The sequence below is a fragment of the Ovis canadensis genome, chromosome 25, assembly GCF_042477335.2.
Source record: "Ovis canadensis isolate MfBH-ARS-UI-01 breed Bighorn chromosome 25, ARS-UI_OviCan_v2, whole genome shotgun sequence".
NCBI lineage: Eukaryota > Metazoa > Chordata > Mammalia > Artiodactyla > Bovidae > Ovis > Ovis canadensis.
In genome coordinates, this window is record NC_091269.1 from 49,405,028 (window position 1) to 49,430,023 (window position 24,996).

The 24,996-nt window shown below is 44.7% G+C and overlaps 1 protein-coding gene across 7 annotated transcripts in view; it reads left to right on the plus strand.

The window, feature by feature from the left end:
* LRMDA (leucine rich melanocyte differentiation associated) overlaps positions 1-24,996 on the plus strand; it is a 1,405,312-nt gene that overhangs the window by 690,538 nt on the left and 689,778 nt on the right. For all 7 annotated transcript variants that reach the window (XR_011253046.1, XR_011253044.1, XR_011253045.1 and 4 more), the window contains one exon: positions 6,959-7,076. Coding sequence is in view for 4 of the 7 variants with exons in the window: in XM_069572198.1 (XP_069428299.1) it covers positions 6,959-7,076 (118 nt within the window). In the remaining 3 variants the exon portion in view is untranslated. The remainder of the gene's footprint in view (positions 1-6,958; positions 7,077-24,996) is intronic.

Genomic DNA, 24,996 nt, shown 5'->3' on the forward strand with positions numbered 1-24,996 from the left:
CTTGGGCTCCGAGCACTACTTCACTGAATCCTTGCGGCACTGAATCCTTTATTGTCTCCTGCCACTCCAGTCTCTGGTGAGTCTCTCCTTCCTCCTTCCTCCTCAGTAGACTCCTCTGTATTCCTTACAACTTGAAATTATTTAAAACATGACGCCCTTTCTTTGTTCCCTCCCGGAGAACGGCCCTGAGGCCTGCCCAGTGTCTGTCACACTCAGCCAAGGGGCAGGAGGGAGGGACTGGCCGGCCACTGCTGGCCGCCCTGGGCTTCCACCATTTCCCAGCCGTAGCGGAGCCGTAAAACTTGTGGCTTACATAACCCAGTGAGCATTCTCCAGCTAATCTGCAATCTGGGCTTTGAAGATCACAGGAAAGCAAAGGTCACGACCTAGAGATCAAAGTGACAGAAACCCACAGAGTAATTGCTGGTTCCCCTCTGTAGAGGGCCTTGGTCTGTCCTGTGGGTGTATTATTTGCACTGAGACTTCAAACGTGCTGCCGGTGAACTGTGAGGGAAATCAGCTGGCCTTGGCTGGTTGTCAGGCGTTCATTAATGCTGTAGGTGAGCTCACCTCGGCTCATTAGAGGCAGAGCTTTGTCATCTCTTCACTCGTGGTGTTTGTTCATTACTCCGTGGTCTTTATTGACTTTTCCTCACCGTCCTCCCTTACCTGAAGGTGTGAGGGGTAGTGAGACAAGCAAATTGGAGCAATACGAAAGAGAGGCGAATATGGATGTATTTATTGTAGATGAACTTGGAGACACATAGAAACCAAGCAAGCAAACTGAAGCTTAAGAGGCTGGGGCAGCATTAGCCCACCCCTTTCATGGCACAGACGGAGAAACTGAGGCTCAAGAAGGTAGCAGAAACTGAGCCAAGGCCATAGAGAAAGCTGAGCCCAGAGTCTGGGCTCTTTCCTCTACCTGTGAGTCCACATGCTTTTTGTTGGGAAGACCTCCCTCTTGTTTTTCCCTCCAACACATACACTTGAAAGCTTTGGTCTCTCCAGTAAGCTTCATTTAAGCGACTGCTAACTTTTCAAAATTAGTCAGAGACATTTAGCTGTTGATCAGGGTTTTTGATCAGCATGAGGTAAGCAGTGTTACCAAATGGGCTTGATGCCATCCAGAGCAAAGAAGCTTGATGTTCTGTTGGCGTGTTCACACTCTTCTGTTAAGCTTTGTGAAAGGATGAGAACAGTTCATGAATCACCTATTGTTGCCTTCAGGGGCCCCCAGTGGGGGGTGACCCCCAGCTTGTCTCCCCATTTCCCATGCATGAGAGCAGGAAGGCAGCAAGAGGCAGTAGGAAGAAGCATAGAATGCTGTAACAGGAAGGAGGTGGGAAAAGTCCCCGTGACTCCACATGCAGTTCCCTTGAGACCTGGAAATGTGGTGTGTCTTGGGTAGAGTCTCAGAAGAAGAAACACGGCAGCCAGCCCCAGGAGCAGATGCAGGAGGTCTGTCTCAGTGTGCCTGTAGTTGTGCGGAGGGCCTGGGGAGCAGCCAGATCCCCCGGGGGAGCAGATGTGGGCAGGAGACAGCATCCTCCCTTCCCTTTGAAGTCTAGATGAAAAGTGCCAGAGCTTTTGGTAGAGAAAACTGACTTGGGAGCAAAAACCAAACAAACCAAAAAAGGCTATCTGCTGTTGTTTCTGTCCCCCTACCAGTTGTAAGCATCTCTTTAGAGGATTTCTTTCAGGAAGTGGCACTTCCTCTATGAAGAGAGAGAGAACCTGAAAAGCTGTGTGTGGGTCTCACTTTTCGAGAATCTGTGTGCAGAGACAGGTGGTTCTTTGAAAACCTTCCCAGGGTCCCTGGTCTCCTCTGGGTAACCTCACCCTCCATGTCACAGCCAGCACCCCTCCCGGCCCTAAGGCTTTCTCCCAACCACCTTGGGAAGGTCAGGAAAATTGGCATTGCCCTCTGGAGCTGGGGATGTGAGCCTTAGAACTTAGACGGATCTCTTTTCATTAAGCAGTGCCCTGGCTTAACAAGCAGTTTTATAAATCTGAAGCTGTCTCCGGGTGCCGCAGGATTTATGGACGGGGGTTTCTGCCATAAAGTGGTTTATGATGGCTGCCTTCTGTGTTATTAGTAGCTGTCTCTTCCTTCAACCATTGCTGTTTGATAATAGCTTTAAAACACCCAGAATTACTTACCTGCAAACCCCATTCCCGATAGCCCCTGTTGACAGTCTGAATAAGTTTACTGCCCTTTTGTTGTACTTTACCTTCAAAACAAACTGATTGAACCATCAATAGCTCGTGGAAGCTGACAGAGGCATGTCATCTGGACTAGCCCTGGTGATTGCAGGTTATCTGGGGGAGTTAACCTTCCCGCATTGTTAACTGAAATGTTTTATGTACTATGCAACTTTAGGATACGGCTGTGATAACCCTGGTAACTAAGTAATACATCACAGTAAAGAGATTTTGGTGCAACAAATAACCCTGGATTAAATTTACAAGGGTTGAATTGATATTGTAAAAGCCTTCATTCTGTGGCTTCGGGAATCCTCTCTTGTATTTTTATGGCAAACTTGTATTATACTCAGGATTGAAGCTGCAGCTTTTGACACCCTGACATGACCTAGAACAAAGGGAAATAGATCTCCCAAGACCAGAATGGGACAGGCAGGCAGAAAGCTCACTGACTAAGCATTGGCAGAGCTGGTTTAGAGCTGGTTCCACATCACCAAGGGGCAAGAAAGAAGGTCTGGTGGATATGGCTTCTGTCTGGGCGCTGGGGACCATAGACACTGGGGGCAGGACAGACCATTGGCTGAACTGGGAAGGATACACTTGGCCACCTTATCAACTTCATAATTCCAAAACTATTCATCCTTGTGGTGTTTATGTACATGGACAGTGATTCTCAGCAGGCCTAGCAGCATATCAGCCTTACCTGGAAACTTATTAGGATGTTAACTTGAAACTTCATTCCAGATGCAATGAATCAGAAACTCTAGGGAGGGACTCTGTGATTTGTGTTTCAACAATGCCTCTGGGGGATTCTGTCACCTCCTCAAGTCTGGGACCCACTGAGCTAGAATGTAAGTCTGTTGAGAGTAGGGACCTTGTCTGTTCTGTGCATCACCTATTCTTAGCACCCAGCTCAGGTCTTGGCATGGTGGGTGAATGTGTAAATAAATGAAAGAAGACATCTCCTAAGGGACATACTGTGAGTCCTGAGCTGAGTCTCATACTAAACTATTTGGAACAAGCCTTCCTAGTGTCTCTCAGACATCTTTAGGCACCAACCACCTGGAAATCCAGGCTGACCAACTGGGTGGAAGTCAGGTCACCCCTAGTTTCAGGGGAGCTGGCAGCCTGTTTCCTGGATGTTTCTTTGGTGTTGAAAGAAGAGTGCTCTGAAAACAGTAGCTCTTTGTCATCTAAAATTTTTTAACTAGCTTAAAAGCTAGTGCTTCTCTCTCTCTCCTTTGATTTCAGGGCTGTGATCCAAAGTGGGGCGAAATGACAACCTGCTGTCTGTTGTCACCATGGTTCCTGCCAGCCCCGTGAAGACATCTTTCATTCCATCATTAAACATTGGCTGATTTTCTAATACTGATTTTTCTTCACCTGAATATTCATCTTTTCCCACCCTACACTTAGTGGGTGTCTTTATTCCTTTGAGCGTCACTCCTGACATATTGTTTCTGCCTGTACGTGTCTTTATTTGAAAGAATCTGTTGTCATCAAGACTTTGCTGCTACAAGCAGAAGATGGAAGTTTTCTCTGACACTGACTGAGGCCAGTGGGAGTTCTTCTGGAGGATAGAAAGGTATTGAGGCCTTTGCAGAACTTGCCTCGTTTAGAGTAAGCTTAGGTGGCATTCAGAGAGGGAAAGAAGAGGCTTAGGGAGAAGTAAGAGAGAAGATAATGAGTAGCTTGAGGCCAGGGAGAGAGCAGGAAGTAGGTAGTCAAATTTCCAGGACTTCAGATGTTGGTGTGGAAATTTCTGAGCAGGAAAAGTATACCACAAAAGAATTTAGAGTATTTTTGACTTTTAGTCATAGGAAGGCTGTGACTAGAAACCTCTGAGCTATTTGGCATTTGAGTGATCAGCTGAGTCTTTCACCTGGACAAGCATATGTGAGGCCCTTTGATGATGTGAGACCATCCTATGAACTGGGGGTGCTGGCCTTGTGGACCTAAGGCTCCACTGACAGGGGAGGCCTGCTCACACCTCAAGTAATGTTTGCACTGAGAAAAAAACTTAGTGTTTGGGAACTGCTTTAGGGCTTGTTTCTTTGAAGCTTTCTTAAGACTTCTTGTTCTTTGTGTTTGCAAAGCTACTTTGTGCATAACCTCAAACTCAGTGCTTAGCTGTGCCAATTTCTAATTTCTGTCTTTGAACCCATCTTCCCCATTATATCAGAATCCCTTAAATTGCCAACATCTGTTGGATCAAAGAAAAAGCAGAGAATTCCAGAAAAACATCTACTTTTGCTTCATTGACTACACTGAAACCTTTGACTGTGTGGATCACAACAAACTGTGGAAAGTTCTTCAAGAAATGGGAATACCAGACCATCTTACCTGCTCCTGAGGAATCTGTATGCAGGTCAAGAGGCAATAGTTAGAACTGGACATGGAGCAATGGACTGGCTCCAAATAGGAAAAGGAGTATATCAAGGCTGTATATTGTCACCTTGCTTATTTAACTTATATGCAGAGTACATCATGCGAAATGCCGGGCTGGATGAAGCACAAGCTGGAATCAAGGTTGCCGGGGGAGAAATATCAGTAACCTCAGATATGCAGATGACACCACCCTTATGGCAGAAAGTGAAGAGGAACTAAAGAGCCTCTTGATGAAAGTGAAAGGGGAGAGTGAAAAAGTTGGCTTAAAGCGCAACATTGAGAAAACGAAGATCATGGCATCTGGTCCCATCACTTCATGGCAAGTAGATGGGGAAACAATGGAAACAGTGAGAGACTTTATTTTCTTGGGCTCCAAAAATCACTGCAGATGGTGACTGCAGCCATGAAATTAAAAGACACTTACTCCTTGGAAGAAAAGCTATGACCAACATAGACAGCATATTAAAAAGCAGAGACATTACTTTGCTGACTAAGGTCTGTCTAGTCAAAGCTATGGTTTTTCCAGTAATCATGTATGGGTATGAGAGCTGGACCATAAAGAAAGCTGAGCACTGAAGAATTGATGCTTTTGAACTGTGATGTTGGAGAAGACTCTTGAGAGTCCCTTAGATTACAAGGAGATCCAACCAGTCTATCCTAAAGGAAATCAGTCCTAAATATTCATTGGAAGGATGGATGCTGAAGCTGAAGCTCCAGTACTTTGGCCACCTGATACAAAGAACTGGCTCATTTGAAGACTTTGATGCTGGGAAGATTGAGGGCAGGAAGAGAAGGGGACAGCAGAGGATGAGATGGTTGTATGGCATCACTGACTCGATGGACATGAGTTTGAGCGAGTTCCAGGAGTTGTAATGGACAGGGAAGCCTGGAATGCTGCAGTCCATGGGGTTGCAAAAAGTTGGACACAGTTGAGTGACTGAACTGAAATGAAAGAGCAGGAACCATGTTGTAATCACCTCTGTATACCTAGCCCTGGCATGAAGTAGGTGCTTAAGAAACATTTGTGCAGCTGAAATGAACTGGTATTTTATAGTGTCCATTCTAATGCTTCTTTCCAAAATGGTTTGAGAGTGAGAAAGAAAAATTGGTCCCTGTCTTAAAGAAGCTTATAGTTTTGGTGAGGACATTAAACTGAAGGACAATTAGAAAATAATACAGTGTTAGACGGTAGGGTGCTGAAAATGCCTCCTTGGAGTATCGGGAAGGGAGAAAGCAATGTGGGCTGGGGATGCAGAAGAAAACGTCTTGAGAGTTGGCATTTGGAAAGATGCGTGAATACTGAGGATGCTGGATACGGGGAGAAAAAGTCAGATTCCCATGCAGATGATGTGACTTACCACGCTTGACATTGGATACCCACCTTTTCTTCCTAACCAGGAAAGGGTCTAAACAATTGCTCCTTTGATTGGAGGAGTATGGGGGCTTGATGGAAAGCATCTGGGTCGGTGACTGTCCCTGAGGAAGGAGAGCTAGAGGCAGGTGTCTATACCTTTTGTATCATTTTTTATATGTTTATGTACCTATGTTCTGACCATGTGAGTCTTGTCAACTCCATATACCTGCTTAAAGATAGTTCATCACACAAGTAGTCAGTCATTCAGTTATCCTTAAAGATGGTAATGGATCCCAAAGACTCTTTGCAGGGAGACCATATGGCATATTTGGCTGTTAATGTCCACTAGAAACCAACTCCCCTTGTTTCTCCTTGATGGAGATAATCTTCCTAGTGCCAGTGTAGAAGTAACTCAGTGATGATGAGAAAAAAGTCCTCAGCACGTCTCTCTGATTCCTCAAGGAAGCAGTTTCTCAGCTATGTATGTTCTTACTTCTATCCCAGAGTTGTCCAGGTTATTATCATTGTCCTGATGGCAAATTAAAGTCTCTTGTCTCAGCTTCAAAATGAAGATTTTTTTGTTCTCTCAAAGATGAGAATAATACAGGTGACCCATAAGAATGACAGTAACATGAATGGTATGATCAGGTTGTAGATTATTTTCTCTGAGCATTTCTTGTGTGTCAAAAATTTGGGGTCCATTTTCCAGAATGGAAAAAGGTAAATACATGGATAGGATCTTATTGGTGAATCCAGGTGTGCATTTGTGAGTATACCTTTGAGTTAAGAACAACCATTAGTGTATGTTTTGAATTAGTGTATGTATAAAACAGAACCATTTGAATTTCCCTGAAGAGGGATTATTCATTGTGAAAGAAGAGGGGAGAAGCAGCACCCAAGGTCTACACTTCTGAAGACTTAGTGATATAGTTTCCTGAACATCAGATAAATTGCATGAACCTTTGAGTCCATCACCCCAGTCTTCCTGAGCTGTCTCTGACTGTTCTCTTCTAGATGCTTTGTTCTGCACAAGCTGCCCAATTTGAAGTTTCTGGATGCTCGGAAAGTAACCAAACAAGAACGAGAGGAAGCTTTGGTCAGAGGGGCGTTCATGAAGGTGGTGAAGCCCAAGGTAAGCCCTCTACTCTCTTGTTCTTTGTGAGCATTTATGCCTCACCTGCTGGGCACTCTTCAAGGCTGGAGGAAGTCCTCCTGTGTGTTCAGAATGCACCAGGATTTCATCCATGGATACACCATTGGCCAAACAAGAAGTAGAATTTGGTATAAGCTGGGTCTTCCTGGGACTCTAGGGGGACATTGTTGGTATTACAAAGTGATTGGTAAGGTGATTTCAGACAGATGGCTCTTGTACCAGTACAGCAGCATCACGCACAGCCTATGGTGATGTTCCCAGCATCAAGGAGAATTTCGAAGCAAGGAGGATTTCAGGCCTCCTTGAAAGTGTTTCATTTACAAGGTGAGACCTCTGCAGACTCTGGAGCTGAGGAAGGAGAAACAGGAAAGCATTGGACATTACTGTTTCTCAGGAAGGCAGGGTTCCTCTAGTGCCTCAGCGGGGACTCTTCTTTCTCGGGGCCAAGGGGTAGCTGGGGGAAAGTGCTTGTCTCTCGTTCACAGGTGAGGGCTCAATAGCACTTGGAAACACTGTTAGCACGGAAGGCAATTTCTCTGACAATGCGATCTGAGACTGGTGTGTGCGTCCTTCATTTGGCTCTCCAGAGCCCAGGCGAATGCTGTTTACTGACCTTTGTTTCACCAGCTGAGTCTGCTTCGAGGCCAGGGGATTGAACGTGGTGTCATGTTAATGACAGCACTGATGAGGCAAGGGGGATTTGGCTTGGGGTCTTGGATTCACACACAAGGAGATTATTAAGGACATGGGTTTTGGAGGAGCTAGGATCCTTCAGTGAAGCCTGAGGCTGGGGAATGGACTTCATGACTCCTTTGGAGGTCCAGCATGTCCTGGAGCTCTGTGGAGCTGCAGTCACTTCCTGTGGGATCCTAGTCTGTGTGTTGAAATCTTTGGCCCAGAGATCCTTGAGGTCTCATTTGTCCTCACTGATGGACTTGGAGCACTCTGCACGTGCATTGGAAATGATTAAGAGGGAAAGAGGAAAAAACAAACAGAACCAAAACAGAAAAATGAAACCTCTTCCATCAAGTCGCTCAGCTGGCAGCAGACCTCAGGCCACTTTCTCTCCCTGAATCCATGAGGTGCAACTTATTTCCCGTTATGCTGAATAAAATTGCTAACAGTTGTGGAAATATATGATATGGAGAGTAGAATACTGGCAGATAAATGTATTGTTACCTGTTTCAGCATGTGGGAAATTAATTGAGTGATTCGTTTCGTAGCTATTAAAGTGTTAACGGTTTTCCTTATGGAGACACTGATTTGATGTATTGCTCATGACTGCCTTTAGTTATTCCAGCTTTTGTGATTTTGTTCAAATGAAATAATTTATTTCTTGGCTTCCTTTTTTTTTTTTTTTTTTTGGTTAAAAGATTCTAGGGACGGCCAGTATCACCAAACCAAAATACAACAAATGGAGTGTTTATAATATTTTGAGTTCCCACGCATCCTGCATTTCTCACCATTGTGGATGCGTGCATTTTATAGCATAGATACTGTTTCTCCTGCTTTCACTGTCTTTGACATGGAAGCTCTCTGCTGTCACTGGAAATCTGGAGAGGTCATAAAGAATACCCGTCGTATTGGAATGGGGTGTCCATGATGCCCACTACTGTTCTAAAGTTCTTTTGTGCCCAGGTGTGTGCATCCTCACATAATCTTCAAATGTGGAAGGAAGGGGGCACTGACTTACTGCACAGATGCAGTAACTCAGGCCTAGGGATGCTGTTTGGGCTGCCCAAGTCATGAGCTCATAATTGCGAAAATCCAAGCTTCACCCATGTGTCTATCTGCAGACCCCACATTGTTTCATCTCCTATTCCTGGAACACTGAGCTCACCATTCCCTCTGTGCCTCTCTCTGTCCAAACAGAACCTCCAAGGAAGGCCTAAGTGAAGAAAACAGGTAAAGGCAGGACTATTCTGCTGGAGCAGATATGGGGGAGAACTGAAGGCGTCCCCTGCCTTTGAAAGCAGGGACGGGCTCCCTAAAATCCAGCAGTGGCTGATTCTCTGAGTCATTAGCACCATTGACAGAAATGCTCTTCAGAGCTCCCAGTCAGTTTCTGATCACTTACAGAATCAGCTCGTTTGTGTGATTGACTCTTTACCAACACATCTTTACTAACTGTGTTAAGCTTTGAAATATCCATTAATTATCAATATTTGGAGAAAGATAAAAATACTCTGACAAAGCATCAAGACTTCTGGTGGTTATCCTTTTGTAGAGTCCCATGATTTTCAAACTGGAGAAGGGAGGGCTGCAAAACTCTCTGGTCTGTCCTTTCATCTATGGGTGCAGGAACAGGGAGAGGATGTAGTTCCCGAAGGCCCCAAAGCCCCTTGGAGGCAGAATTGGGATGAGAACTCAGCCGTCTGGGCCCCCCTGTGTAGTGCTCTATTTACCCCATGACCCTTTAAGTGTACTGGAGGAGTTTTCTGTGTTGCCAGCTTCATATCTGACTCTCGGGCCTCTTGTGAATGGCAGACAATTCCCTTTTGTCTGTTTTTTTGCAGAGAGATGCGCTTTTACTTTTCTTTCAGATAGAAAGAAGCCAAATGAGCTCCTTGCTGAATTAATAAATTGGTGTTAGAAAGGCTGGTTCTCGCCTGCTCACAGTATGTACAGACATGTGTTTGTTCCTTGCAGGTGTGTGTATATGCGTTCCATCTCTGTGTATATATACATATGTATGTTCTGGGAGGTATGTGTACACTCAGAGTCAGCTCCTAAGTGGAGAGCAATTTCCTCTTGGTGAATTGCCGACGCTGCGCTGAGCATGCTTGGTGAAGACCTATTTTTCATCACGGACTCAGAATCTCAAGTTGGCTTCTGTCCTTTCGGAAGCAGTGGCAGTCTGTTTTGCTTATTCAGCAGAATGCTCTGATGGATGATCAAGGGGGCCGTGATTTGGGGAGCTGTTTTCATTTTATTCCTGACATAAAGTATTTGGGAGAATGGAAAATGCCTCTCCAATCACAGCCCTTGCCTTGGAGGTAGGGAATGGGCAGTCTGGGTGTTCTCGGCTGATACAAATGCAGAATCATCCAGCAACTCATAAACCCCCTCAAGTCTCAAAGGCTTGATACGGTACCTGGCAGGCCCAGCGCTTGAAGTGCGAGTCAGTTCTCAGTGTCTTGCACAATGACGCATTTCTTCTTCATGGCTGCCTTTTGGCTTTTGTTGTATAAAAGCTGCCTTCTGTCTGAGTTCTGATTGTTCTACAGAAAGATGCTGTCATTCTTTAGGAACTGATAGTTAATGCTGCAGTGGCTCTTTTAGTCTTGCTTTCTCTGTGTGTGTATAGTGAATGGTCCTCCAACAGCTAGGCTTTGCTCATTTCCTGAAATTTTAAAGAAAATATATACTCTGAAAAATATTGGCCATCAGATCATGGCATTGTCAATGCAGAGAGTACCCAAGTTGGACATAGAGGAGGTGATAGCCCCCCGAAGAACATCTTCTATAATGACGAGACTCTGACCCGCCCCACCACTGACTGCTCCAAGAAACGCAGATCAAAGCAGTGTGGAGGCCTGTCCAGGAGGGCGTGCCTGATAGGCATGCAGCCCTAACATCAGAGAGACAGTGCAAGAATTGACAGTCAGAATTGCTTAATTATTTCCTGGCATTGTAATTATTCATCCCTGTTCTGGCAAAGAGCACAGTTGTCAATTTTTTTGACATAATTATTTAAAACTGAGCCCTCTTGTTTACAGGCACGTATAGGAAGTTGGCTACCAATGGTTTACTCTTTGGAATCTTTATAGAAGCAATAGCAGCTACCAGGGCAGCTGGACTGAGAAGCTCAGCGTCTGTTAGAAAGTGTTTTTACACGTGTGTTTTTGCTTGTAGTCATGGCCATTCTCTTATAGGCAAGATAGGGTCATAGGTTTATTGGTGAGTTTTGGTGTGTCCTGGAAAATATGGCGTCCATGTCTTCATGTAGGTTTCCTAGGGTGTATAGCTTGTGTATTTGTGTACTTTTGTACAGATGTGTTTATTGGTATGTGTGTTGAGGGGTACTTCTCTTGGGGTTGGGGGGATGCTGTAAGAATGTGTGTGTATGTGTGAGAGGGAGAGAGAGAGGAAGGGGAAGAGTTGAAAGGAGGGAGAGGGAGATGTGTAAAGGAATAAATGTGTAGCTTTGGAAATCTTTTATATTCTTGTCCTTAAACTGAAATTTGAAAGCTCTTTGGGTCCAATGACCACCTCCTTCCCTGGTTAGAGTACACAGTCCTGCTCTTGACACCTGGAGTTGGGCCCAAACTTTCTTGGGTACCTTTAGCTTCTTCTATCTGTGTCTGGTTTGGAATTTCCATGAAGAAAAAAAGCATATTAGGAGTAGAAGCATCTGGAAGCCCGCTCTTTGTTGGGACGAGGCAGCTGCGTACCCCCTGGGGTGTCAGGTCTTGAGGGCAGGGACTTGACTTTCTTTGCTTCTGTGTCTCTGGACCTGGGGTATCACAGAGGCTCAGCCAGTACCATCAAATCAGTAAACTGTGAACACGGCATGTTGGAAAATCCATCACGGAAGGAGGTTCATTTTTTTATTGCCTCAATATGGTCCTCTGCAAAAGCAGGAAAAGGACACTTGCCTCAAGAAAATATAATAACTTGGATCCGTATGTTGGCAAAAAAGAGGGATTCTGGTTTGCATATCTGTTTTTCCAAAGGATTTTACCCTGCGACTATTTCTGATGGCAGAATCTGTGGCCACCGTGGTCCCTGGGATCCCGTCCCCTCCATGGAGCTCCACTCTTAGGATGCGGGCGGGGGTGCGATCTGAGCTCCCTGTCACTGCTTACATGTTCTCTGAGTCCTTCTCTTAGAACCCACCTGCTCATGTTAGAGCTTGTAGGGGAAAAAAGGTAGCTTCTCCCAAAAAACATGTTGGGGTACGCCACAAGTCTATGAGCTATTAAAGTGAGATTTTTCTCAGTCTCAAGGCTCTTGTGCTTTCTGTCTGTGCTCCTTTTTAAAGGAGCCCTGCCTCATGGCTTGTTTGTCTTACTGATTGGTTTCCATGCCTAGCCTAGCTCTTCACTAACTGCTACCTTGTTCTAAAGTCCAGTGTGTTTGTCCTTTATATGTTCTCTGCTCCCATGTAACCAATTGAGAACATGTGAAAGGTTATCCGAAACTACCTCTCGATGGCTTCTAGTTATTAACATTTGTTCCATGCTCAATATTTTTAAAGCTATGTATTTTTCATAAAGCCAGGGGTATGCCTATAAATAAATTTGGTAAACTGTATGAACATGCAATTAAGGAGACAATAAGCCCATGTACATTGAAAGTTCTCTACTGTGCCAAACAGAATAAAATGAAAAATGTCAGTTGATTTTTCTAGATATTTCTAACTACCTGAATGTGTTAGTGTTTTATGGTTCATTTCTGTTTTCACACAGATGTTTCTTATCCTGAGACGTATTCAGATTCTCCTTCCAGTAACTTGATAATTAATCTTGAAAGGAAAATTTTTACTTAATTTCTTTTTTGAAAGATGTTTGGGGGGTGTGTCTAGAAGCAACTTCAGAAGCCAACAATTTTCAGTTTATTTGTTTTTATTCTTTTTTCTGATTTCAGTTTGCCATGTTCATTTGATGGGGGATCACTTAAAGATGTTGGTTTTTTTTTTCCTCATTTTTGGCACCATGGCATCCTGTGTCTCAAATAAGTGCTTTCAGAGTATTGCTTTTTAGAAGCAAGGTTGGGAGCTTTCTATGGCTTTGCTTTCGGATAACAACTCTCTGAAATCAGAGGTAGACTGTCGCAGTGAAGCTGTGTCTCCAGCACCCTAGCAAAGCTCTGTAGCTAGAGGACTGAAATTCACAGTAAAAGGGAAGTGAAATAGAACTGTAGATGGTGGTTGCACCCTCAGAACCATGTCCAGATGTCCCTGCGGCCTGGCCAGCCAGGTGCTTCGCACACAGCAGGCATCGTTCTCCATTAAGCCCAATGCCTGGGGAGAGATCACTGAATGTCTGTTAGAGTTACTGGCTTTCGTTGTACCCTGACGGCCCACCTCCACATTCTTCCCCTCTGTGTCCTCCAGCATGCTGGCTTTTGTCCAAAGATACTTGGACAAACATTTGCCTAGAGGATCTTAGAAGTAAGTTGCAGTGTTGGGGGGAATAAGTGTTGCTAGCATGCAGCCTCTGGATCCTACCCATTTTAGAGAAGTGGGGTAGTTTTCTTCACTTATCTAAGATTGTTCTTCTATCTTTGCCCTTGCCATAGCTTCCCACAGAGAAGCTGGCAAGGGCATACGTCTTCCATAGAGAGGGGTATACTTCTCCATCCTGTTGACTTGGCACTTGGGCAGATGGCACTTAGGCCAATGGGATGTGTATAGAAGTGACAGTATACAAACTCTAGGCCAAGACTCATGAGGTACCATGTGTCTCCACTCACCCCTCTTGCTCACTTGCCAGTTGCTGTGGAAATCCCATGAGACACACATTGAGCAGACATACACTGAACATGAAGCAGAACTGCCCCAGCCACCTACAGACATCTGCACGAGAAAGACACGCTGGTCATAAGCCACTGGGACTATGAGGAACAGTGCTATTGCAGAAACCTGACTAAGAGTTAGGCCATCCCTGCTCACATTCTATCCTCTGGCCTTTCCCTGTCCTCTCGAACCAGGGCTCTTTACTGAGACACAGCGTACGGTAGTGAAGTTCATAGCGTATTTGGATATCACAGCATGGACTTTAGTAAGCTTTCTGGTTGTTTCACTCATTAGGATGGAAGGCCAGCCTCAGAGTCGACTGGCCTAGAGGTACATTATTAGTTGCAGTGATGCTTTGCTGATATGTGATTCAGAACAACACCTAGCGGGTATTAAGCATCCGCTGTATATTTGATATGTACTATTGACTTAACAATATTATCTTTAAACTTCTCCTTGAACTTGAATCTGCAAATGATGATCAGAGAACTTACGTATATCACTTAAAAGTACAGAGCACTGTGGAATCAGGTTCTTCCTCAGGCCTGCATAGACTCCTGAGCTCGTGCCCTTTATCCTGTATACCTTAAATTTCATCCTCCAGATGTGGTGATATGATGAGAAGTAGGAGTTAAAGAGAAGACCAGGACACGGAAGGGAGCCAGAGGTAACTTTGTAATTTTCAGTTTTGACCTTGTGATCATTCCCTCCAACGCATTTTGGTAAAATGGACCAGCTAGGCAAAGAATAGTAGGAACCAGGTGGTGGAGGGCTTTGTTAGTTAGGCCAGGCTTGCAACTTGAGGAAGAGGAGGAGCCTTGGTGGGGTTCCAAGTGGGAGGACAGTAAGGGCGAGTTTGTGTTTGGATCCCTGGGTGTCTGGGGGAGGGGCACTAGTTTCCTGTGCACAGCAGGTGTTTTGGAAATCTGTGCAGAGGCAGCTGCTCTCCGGAGGCCACCCCACATTCAGAGCGCTCAGGCCAGTGCTGGTGTCCAGACGGCCACATGGGCCACACTCGGAGCCCTCCCCTGACTGCAGGGAGGTGTCTGGGTGGTAGTGAGCAACTTAGATGCTGTGATGAGAAGAAAGCTGATGGCTGTCAGAGATCCAGTGGTCACTCATCTGGCAGTCTCTGGCATTTGAAAAAGCTCTTTGACATATTCTTACCCATAAGACACTGTCCCCTATGGTGTCAGCTGCCTTTGTTTTAAGGAATGAGTTTAAGCCTTCTTAACTGAGCTACGAGAAATCCTCATTTGTGTGATCTTTGATAATGACTGAGATGGGGCCTTTAATAGCTGATTAGGTCTGTAATCTGTACATTTCCAGCCTGACATTTTCTTGAGCCACTTTAAAAGATAATTTTTGGTATTTTCCTTTGGCAATTTAGTTTTTAAAAAATTAAGCTTGTTGAGAAAGAGAAGAGGAAAATAAACATGCTTTCTTAAGAAACTGGGTTCTCAGAGAATAAAGTTGGGGTGCTGATTTCAAATCACCCATATTTAAACTCACATCACCCTGTGTCCTGCATGAAGCTCAGATCTTGGCAGGGAACTGGTCTGCTGCGGCAGGTACATTGGTCACTTGGGGCGGACCCTTATCCTTAACAGGCTTTATTCTACTTGACCTGCCCTGCTCTCTGCCACCACTGCCCCCCCCTCCCCCCCGCCCCGCCACACACACACACAGATCTTTGCTTTGAGCCTGACAATTCCAGGCCAGTGATGAGAAGGAGTGGGATGGAAGTACAGGACTAGCTTGGCTAGAGCAGAGGAAGAGGCCAGTGACTGAGGTCTCAGGGGAAGATCGTGATGACCCCAGTGTTCCCACCATCAGTCAGTTCCAGGGGCCTTGTTCTCTACCCTTCTGACCTCTGTGGCTTCGTGAACCCCTGCCTTGCTTGAAAAGTCTCTTCTGGGACCCATGGTGGCATCAGATGGTAGGGACTAAACCCTCAGGCAGACAGGAATCCTAGAAGGTAGGGAGGCCTATGGGATGGATGGCTGACTAGGGAAAGGTCATGAACATGGTTCTGAGATTTGGTTCTGAAGTTCACTTTGATTATATGTATGAATTGCAGCTCTGTGGCTAAGAGGGGAAGAACACATGAAGACGGCATCGTCTCAACGTCTGCTCTTGAGTTCTGGTTATTTCCAAACTGCCTGCACCTAATAGCAGATGTACTAGCTTGCCAGGACTGCTATCACCAAATACCATGGACTGGGTGGTTTTAAACAGCAGGCATTCCTTTTCTAACAGCCTTCGATGCTCCAACTTCAAGATGAAGGTGTTGGTGAGATTGGTTTCTTCTGAGGACTCACACTTTGGCTTGCAGGTAGCTGCCTCCTTGCTGTGCCTCCACGTGGTCACCTTAGTGTGCACACACCCCCCGGCTGTTTGTGTGTCCAGCCATCCTCCTCCCACAAGGACACATCATATTAGATCAGGGCCCACACACTGGTCTCACTGGCAGTGAGACCTCTTTAAGGGCCTTGTATCCAAGCATAGTCATGTGCTGAGTCCTGGGGGTTAGACTTCAACATAGAAATTGGAGGGGCACAATTCAGCCTCTAACAGTGGACCAAAAGAGCGAACTTGAAGTATATATATATAGAAAGACTCATGTAAGCTTAGTGATGTAAAGCACGTCAGATACTTACCATTTACTTGTTCTTTTCATTGTCCCCAAAGGCCTAAGAAGCAAAATTGTGGATAGAACAAAGCAGAAGGAAAGCCTCTGGTTATCCAACTTGATCAGAGGGAAAAGTCTTCACAGAATTTGACTGAAATAGGAATTTGATCTGTTTGCCTGAATGTGGCTGATAGATACTTTTCAGGGTCTCATCCAAGTGAGTGCCAAGCTGGTGTACACAAGTAATTACCAGAATTGGTGGGAACTTCTGCAGTGGTACCTCCCCTACACAGTAGGCTCAGCGAGGAGCCCAGTGCTCAGAGGAGAGCTGCTTCTTCTTAAAAAAAAAATGACCCCAGAGGTGTACTTTGCCCCTGATGGTTCCTTGAGGAGTAAAAACAAGCTGTTTCTTGTTATAAGGGAGACGAGTCCTAATACATGTCCACTGATCCCTGACTATTTCTCCCTGTCAAGCTCTCCGGGAACATCCAGTTCCCACATAGCCACTGGGTCTTGTTTATGAGGTAGCTCCACGTCTCGAGGGAGTGTTTGGCTTCCTCATTGTTTTTGTCTGCCTGTGGTCACCGTGGCTGGCTTTCGGGGCCCGTGTTCACTTTCTGACTCTGAATACACCATCACTGTCCCTCTGACCAGGCAAAGTGGTGTTTCACCAACATGAAGGGGCAAGTCTGACCTTGGGGTCCTTGAAGGCTGATGGTACAATTAGCTCTTTTATTTGCTTTTCTGTTCCTTACAGAAGAGTGTCTTAGATTAACAGACAGGGCGCCATCAATAATGCACAGATGCTCTGTAATTGGGGCTCCCTTTGATGTTAATTTAGCGAAGTTCAGTGCTGTTGTCAGTGATAGCAATTACATTCAGCCTTTTCACCAAGGACATTTTAGGATAATTTTATTTTTCATGTGCATTTTAAAATATGGCAGTAAATTTTGAGCTACATTACCTGAATTAGAACTCACTATTTCTTTCCAACAGGCAATGAATGCTTTCTGTCTAGGCTCCAAAGCTGTATCTTTATTTTTCTCTTTTAGAGTGGGGAATTTTAAAGTGGGGCTTCCATCTCATGAAGCTTTTAACTCAAGAGTGAAATTTAGAAGGGAGTCCTTTGTTTGTTTATTTGTTGTTGTTGGCATCGGAATTGTCACAGAGGCTGTCTGGCTTCGTGACCTCTGCTATGTTTTATTAGGCCCATTTTAATTCATTCCCTCCCACCACCCAGCCTTTATTTTTGTTCTTGATGTGATTCAAGAAGTTGCCTCCAGCTGTTCTTTAGGGGAGATTGAAAATCTGAATTTATCATGGCTGTTTTATTCCCTGGCGAACCTGTGATTCTTCCTGTGTTCACGTGCTGTCATCAGATTTGCTCCTCCATTTGAGGGCCATCTCCCTCCAAGGTTTGGGATTGTATCTAGGTTGGTCTTAAAGACTGCACTGCTGCCTTCTGCCATCTGTTTCTCCATTGTTGATATGAGGAACATCAGGCCTGCTTTCACATCTGTTGCGAGGATGAACTGAGACAGTGTGTATGAGGAGCTCACGCTCTCTGGTACGTAGCTCGTGTTCTAAGCTGTGGCATTGCCAAAGAGCCCAGTGTGGAGTCACTGCTGTGTCTTCCTGTTGTGTGAGTGAACATGAGGAAGGCCATTTTGGCTTGAGTTGGGGGTTGTATTTGTTGTCTGGGGGCTGCCATATTGAGACACCGTCGGCTGGGTAGCTGAAACAGAGCTTTGTTTTCTCACCATTCTGGAGCCTGGAAGGTCCACGACAGGGACCGCATGGTCGGCTTCTGCTGAGAGTCCTCTTCCCAGCCTGCAGACGGCCACCCCTCCCTGTGTTCTCCCACGATGGGAAGAGAGAGAGCACACGCCTGCATACACACGAGAGTGACTGACTGACCGATAGAGCATCCTCTTTTTATAAGGCTCCATTCCTATTGGGTCAGGGCCCCACCCTTATGTCCTCAATTTACCCTTAATTACCTCCCAAGGACCCAATCTCCAGGTGCAGTCAGACTGGGGGTTAGTGCGTCAGCATATGAATTTTGGGGAGCATAATTCAGTTCATAGAAGAGGTATTGTCCCTGTATTCCTGGTGACGTAACTGAGTTTTCTGGGGTTTATACTTTAATGTTTCTAAGGTTTTACTAAGTCTCTGCTTCCTGATGAAAGTAAAATACCTCAAAGAAGGGAAGTTAAGAGGAGAAAGAGGACCTCCTGTTCATGGAGGCTGGGCCCCTGAGTTTGGGAGTCTTTCCAGGCACTGCACAGGCCTTTCCACGGATGTGAACAGAAGGCAGTGGCGCAACATCCCCAAGGGGACAACAGTGGGGCGGGGAAGGCCCCTACATGAGCCCAAATCAAGAAAGGGAAGCCTGGCGCAAAACTCAGCCCGTAAGCCCTTTCATTTGGGTGACCTTGGACTCAACTTCTTAATCTTCCTCCAAGTCCCTTGGTGAATCTGGAAATCAAGGCCGTTGTTTAGATCCTGGAATTTGTCACTGGAGTCATTCCACTTCTGCCCCATAGTAAAATGGAGAAAACCAGGGAGTGAAATCTGGGGGCTTGTTACATATGTCCAAAGAATATTATCTCATCATTAGAGGGGCTGTGAAAACCCAAGGTTGAAATATGGGACCTCTGGATAATTAGAAAACAACCAAGAGCTATATTAGAACAAGCCACAGTTTTTTTTCCCCTGAAAAATCTGTTTCAGTTCAGTATAATGTTTAAAAAAAAAAAAAAAGAAACTCTGATTTCTGCACTCATGCTAATTTTTAGTCATGGGATGTTTTGGAAAAAGATTAAATTGCAAATAATATTTTCTTCTTGTATTCAGAAAAGCCTCAATACCAGATTGTGATTTTTGGCCTTTGAGATTACAGAGGCCAAATCTGAACACTGTGAATTGAGTTTGCTTAGGGGGGAAAGGGCAGAAGCAGGACCCATGAAAGAATGAGGCGCCGCCCCTTCTCTGCCTCCCCCACTGGCTGCTTTTCCACATTGTGTGACTAAATGTGCAACTTTGTTCACATAACTGCTACAAACAGTTCACTGTGTAGGCCAAACGTTCTCTAATGCAGTAAAATTAAGAAATAATATGCTTTGAAAGTGATTTATGAGTGTGGTTAAACTGCCAGATTTACAAAGAAATAGTTCAGATCTTGGGAAGCCTCAGGAGTCACGTCAAAAATGAATTTGACCATGATTTAAACTGCTACTTTTCTTACATGACATTTAATATGTGTACTTTGGAGGCCCATATGTCTTTAATAAAATAGCATTAAGTTTTAAATATGATATGAATGCAGCCAGTTTCTAAATTCATAACCTTTTCCGCAACTCCAAAATGCTAACCAATAAGGGAGTCATACATGCAATAAAACATAAACCTTAGAAAATAGCTTTTTATTAAAATGGTTAGACACTTGGCAGCTGGGTTGCAATGTAATAAATACTTACAGCATTGTGGGTTTATCAGACATTGTTTATCCTACAAGCAACTGGGACCAGATAACTAATTATAACCCCTGCACAAAAGCAGTTCAGGCAGAGTGTATTAAATAGGCAGAAGAGTTTTGTGAGAGTCCTGGACTTGGGTTCTCAGAGAGCTCGGTTCTGATCCCTATCCATCACTTAAAGGAGTGTGACCTCAGCCAGGCTGCACCATTTCTATCACTTTCCCAGTCTGGGTCACAGAGACAGTACCATCTGCCTCGCAGATTTGTTGTGACAAGACACAAATGCATCAGGGCATCTGGCACAGGGCCTGGCACGTAGTAGGTGCACAGCAAAGAGAACCAGTTCTTTTGAAAATACTCTTTTAAAAACATATTTTTAATTGCAAGATAATTGCTTTACAGTGTTGTGTAGATTTCTGCCAAACATCAATGAAAGAGTAGTTTAGGCAAGACAGCAAGTCCCTTGTAGCAGTTCTGTGATGACTCTAGGAGGCCCTTAGAAAAGTGAAGCCACATAGCCAGAGGTGAGTATAAGCCTCGTAGAGGATGACTAGGAAGTGCCTTTGCTCTCTCCCCTCCAAAGGCGCAAGCACATCAGAACTGGCAGCAAGACATACCTGGTTCAAGTCAAGCAGGACTATCTTGGTGCCACTATCACTTAGCTGTTCCTGGAGATAGAGTTGAGGCATGCGGTGTGTCCTCTGCCTGCCTTCTGGGTTTCTAGGTCACAGGAAATACGAGTTACTCTTGGAAGCTGTTTTGTTCAGTCACTAAGCTGTGTCTGATTCTTTGGGACCCCATGGTCTGTAGCACGCCAGGCTTCCCTGTCCTTCACTGTCTCCCAGAGTTTGCGCAAACTCAACGCCCACTGGGTCGGTGATGCCATCTGACTGTCTCAGCCTCTGTATCGCATCACAACAAAAGGTCTTACAGTGCTGCTGCCGCTTTGTTGTGGGCGTGTGTGTGTGTGTTTATGTGTGAAAGAGAATGTGTAAATGGATCTCTCGGTGGAATAGTTTGAATGCTTTGAACTAAGGCTTCCTGATTTCCATGTTTCTAGTTGCTTATGTGTAGCTTGCTTTTCTGTATCTCAGAGCAAGCAGGCAACCTGGCCACGGTCTGATGGTGCCCGTCCTTGCAACTAAACGTTGCTACCCTTCACAAACTTCCTTAGGAAGGAGTTCTTTAATTTCCTAAAGGGGGAATTGAAAGTGATGTTTGAGCTTGGCCTTTGAATCTCAGGGTTCAGACTTATGTGTGGTAATGAGAGATTAAAAGGTCCTGGGACCATTTCATTTTGTTTTATTTTTATATGTTTTCTTAAAACAGTGTTATGATCCCAGTAAGGGAAATTAACAAAGGAGATCTCTCAGCTGGGTTCCTACACGCTAACTCTATGCCTTTTCATTTGGCTCTGTTCCCTTTCAACCCTTATCCCTTTCAATAGGTGTTTTATGTGTGTTTAATGCTCTACTTTTTTTTAACCTACCATTTTTATTGTGCTACTTTGTAGTCTTCAAATTTATTTTTTTATGGACGCTACAGTTCTTCATCAATCTGATGTATGTACCATGAGTTACCAACCATTTCCCACTGTTGCTAGATGTTAATCTTACATACAAAATACTGCTCGTTGTATGTATGTGTATATATGTTTCCTTTAAGTTATTTCCTTAGGATAATTTTCCAGGGATGGATTATTAGATCTCAGGATATGGGTAGAACAGAAGGTTTAGGCTCTGTTTAATAACGCCTAGGTACCATCTTCAAGTTGGCAGTCCATCCTGAACGAGTCATTGTACCTATGAAGGCAAAGACAGGATGTAGGTCAACAGGGACACCTAACATTTCCCAGGCGCTCTTTGGGAATGGACTTCCAAGTCTTGTTGGTTGGTATGGTTCAGAATCTGTGGGAAGTCCTATAAAGCATGCATTGACCTGCGAGGTTGTAGTCCCAGGGAATTACAGGTTCCCTAGAGCATCCTGAAAATTATTAACAGCATGCAATCCTGATCAGTGTGAATGTGCCTTTAGACTGTTAGCCAAATCTTTGCATAATACCAATCATTCTACCTATAAAAGCACAAATATGTTATTGTTCTCAATAGGCAATTTAATGCAGCTTTGGGTAGGCAAAAAGAGAAAAGAAGATTACAAGCTGGCTGATCTTGCTTTTATTTCTCTTAAATCTATCCACACTTCTCAGGGGTTGTACTTGTTTAAAGATTGTATGCAACTGTGCAGTCTGTGTGATTTGGAAAGCAAATCAAACTAAATATGAAGTTTTCAGCATGTGTTGTTTTTAAAAGATTTCATACATTTATTTCAAATATACATTTCTTCCTGAGTTGTGCTAAACCTATAATCTTTTTCTTGTTACATTTCTTTTTGGGGGAAGGAGGCCGAGAGTTTGACTTAGTTTTGGAGTGGAAGGTTCCTATTAACATCTACCTCCTTCTTGTGTGGCATTATTCACAGCAGAGTTATTAAGGCTAATTGTTTTCAGGATTCTATCAAAGGGGAATATTTGAGCTGACAAAAAGAAGCATTTATTGGGGAGAAAAATGACCTGTTTAAATAAGAAAGGGATCATTATCATGTGTATCTTACCTCCCCCTCCCACTTATTAGCTTGTGAAAGAAGGAGGGGCCAGGAGACCCCTTGGGAGTCTGTGAGAGAAGGTTCCTGGGGGCTATGCTCCCTAAGAAACTCGATACCCCAAGAAGAGGCAGTACTTTATCTCCTCATTTGTCTGCAGCCCATCTGGATTGCTCACTGACCTTAGAGCTAATGTTAAGCTGTTATCCCTTCTTCAGTAAAATTCACTGACCTTTGGTATGTAACGGAGAGAATATTTGTTGGGAGCTGGGTGTATCAGTCAGGAAAGGCTAACCGCTGTAACAAGTAGCCCATGGCTTCATCACTTGCAGTCCACTGAAGGTTTCCAGATGGAGAGTGAGGAGCATCCTGTCCACCAAGGGCCTAGATTCCTTCTGTCTGAAGGCTAGGTGGTTTTCTTGGGCTTTGGAGTTCTTCACTGGCTTCAGCCCATGGATGGAGCAAGAGCAAGAATGTGGAGAATTGTGCACACAACTGATGGGTCTGGTTTTGAGCTGACAAACATCACTGATTGGCCAGAACTCAGTCAAAGGAACACTCATAACTACAGGGGAGTCTGGGAAATGCAGCTGCTGTGGGCTGAATTGTGACCTTACCCCCAAGTTCATACATGGAAGTCCTAATTCACTGCACCTCAGAGTATAACCATATTTGGAGTTGGTCCCTTTACAGTGGTGACTTAAAATGAGGCTGTCCAAGTGGGCCCTAATCCAGTATGGCTGGTTCTTATAAGAAGAGGAAATTAGACACACAGAGAGACACTAAGGGTATATGTACACAGAGAGACAGTGATGGAAGGAGGCAGCAAGAAGGCAGCTGTTTGCAAGACAAGGAGAGAGGCCACAGAAGAAACCAACCCCACCGACACCTTGATCTTGCACTTCTAGCCTCAAGAACTGAGAGAATACATTTCTTTTGTTTAAACCACCCACAGCCTGAGCACACTAACATGTATCAGCTTGACTGAGGGCTCCCAAAAGAAAAGTGAAAGTATTTGGGGGGCATCGAGCCCATCCCAGCCAGCATGAGCACTTGAGTGTGAGCGCCACTCCAGCAGTCAGCTTGCTGGATGCTCTTGGTCAGTCTCCAAAACTCAGAGTCCTTATCTGCATGTGGATGAAGAGGCTTAGCTCGTCTCTGGCTTAGCTGCCCTCCCTGTGGCTTTGTTATTGACTGTGTGTGCAGGTCCTCAGCCTGACATCTGGGTCAGGTATGAGTTCATCAGAGCCCCTGAGGCTGCTGGCCTTGGAGGTTACAGGGAGACATCGTGGCAGCTCGCTGAAGAGCCCAAGTTTAAGGTTCAGCAACCTGGATTCATGTCCTGGCTTTCCCATTCCCTGTGTGACTTTGGATGAACTGGTGCCTCAATTGCCTCATCATGGGGATGACCCAGAAAGATGTTATGGGGAGGGAGGTGGGAGGGGGGTTCATGTTTGGGAATGCATGTAAGAATTAAAGATTTTAAAATTTAAAAAATAAAAAACTAAAAAAAAAAAAAAAAAAAAAGGGGTTAATAAAATAAGGCTTATTGAGTTGCAGGATTAAAGAAGATGATGACTAGAAAGCACTTCCCAGGACATGGTACAGAATAAAGGCTCAAAATATTTTTGTTTCTCCCTCTCTATTTCCCTACCTTCCTTTTTCTTCTCTTGTTTTTTTCATCTTCTTTTTATGTATTCTTAATTCAAGGCTTTGAATGTGAAGATGGCGCGATCATTCGTTTGGGAGGCATTTTCACATGTATGATCTCATTTGATCCTCACAGTATTGATGAGAGCAAAGCAGAAGAGGTGGTCCTTTGTCTTACAAATATGGAACAGTAAGATAGGGAGGTTGTGGGAGCCACTGGGTGTTCCAGAAAGAAATGGAAATCAGATTAGCACTCATGTCTCCTCTTGACCCAGTAATTTGCTGTTATATAAGCTCGGCTGTTGTAAGGATTTCTGGACTTAGGCTGAGAAGACTTGTTTTGGGAAAGGAGAGCCTGAGTAATCAGGACATCCTGTCACTGTCCATAAAGTTCCCTCAATGGGCACAAAATGCAATGGAAGCTCTTCCAGAGGGGGGAAGTCTACATCCAGGAGTAGAAAGAAAAGCAGGCTATGTAGATAGCTTCCAAATGGCTCCACCTCTACCCGATGTTGGCCTAGTTTAAGACCACATTTTCCTTTTCTTTGGACTCCACATCACCTCCTCTTCCTCCGCACTTCCGGGAGGCGGGGACATAGCCTTACGCTCATGTTTGCATTTGCGTATGCAGCATTTGGCAGCTCCCATTTTCAAACCACCGGGGTCTGCTTTTGTAAACTGCAGAAGAGGAGACAAGGGTTACAAATTCCCACCCAAACCACATGTGGAGGAAGAAGGGCCAAGGCCAGAGAGGTTGAGTAGGACAGCGATGAGCTTGATGTTGTCCTGGTTCCATGTGCTTCAACTTCAAGGTCAGGCTGCTGTCCTCTTACCCTTTACTCATGATGACTGGAAGCTGTTTTAAGAGGAGAATTATATTTCCCTTCTCTTTTATTGAAAACAAACTCCTAGTAGGGTGAAACGCTGAGATGCACCACAGGCAGCTGGAGATCTTCACGTTACAGGGAAATGACATTGTATTCAGGCTTCTTGCTCTCTCCTATAGGGCAAGCTATTTGTCTTTGTCATGGCTAATGGCAATTTATGCTATCCATGACCACTGGGAAGGGAGAAGACTCCT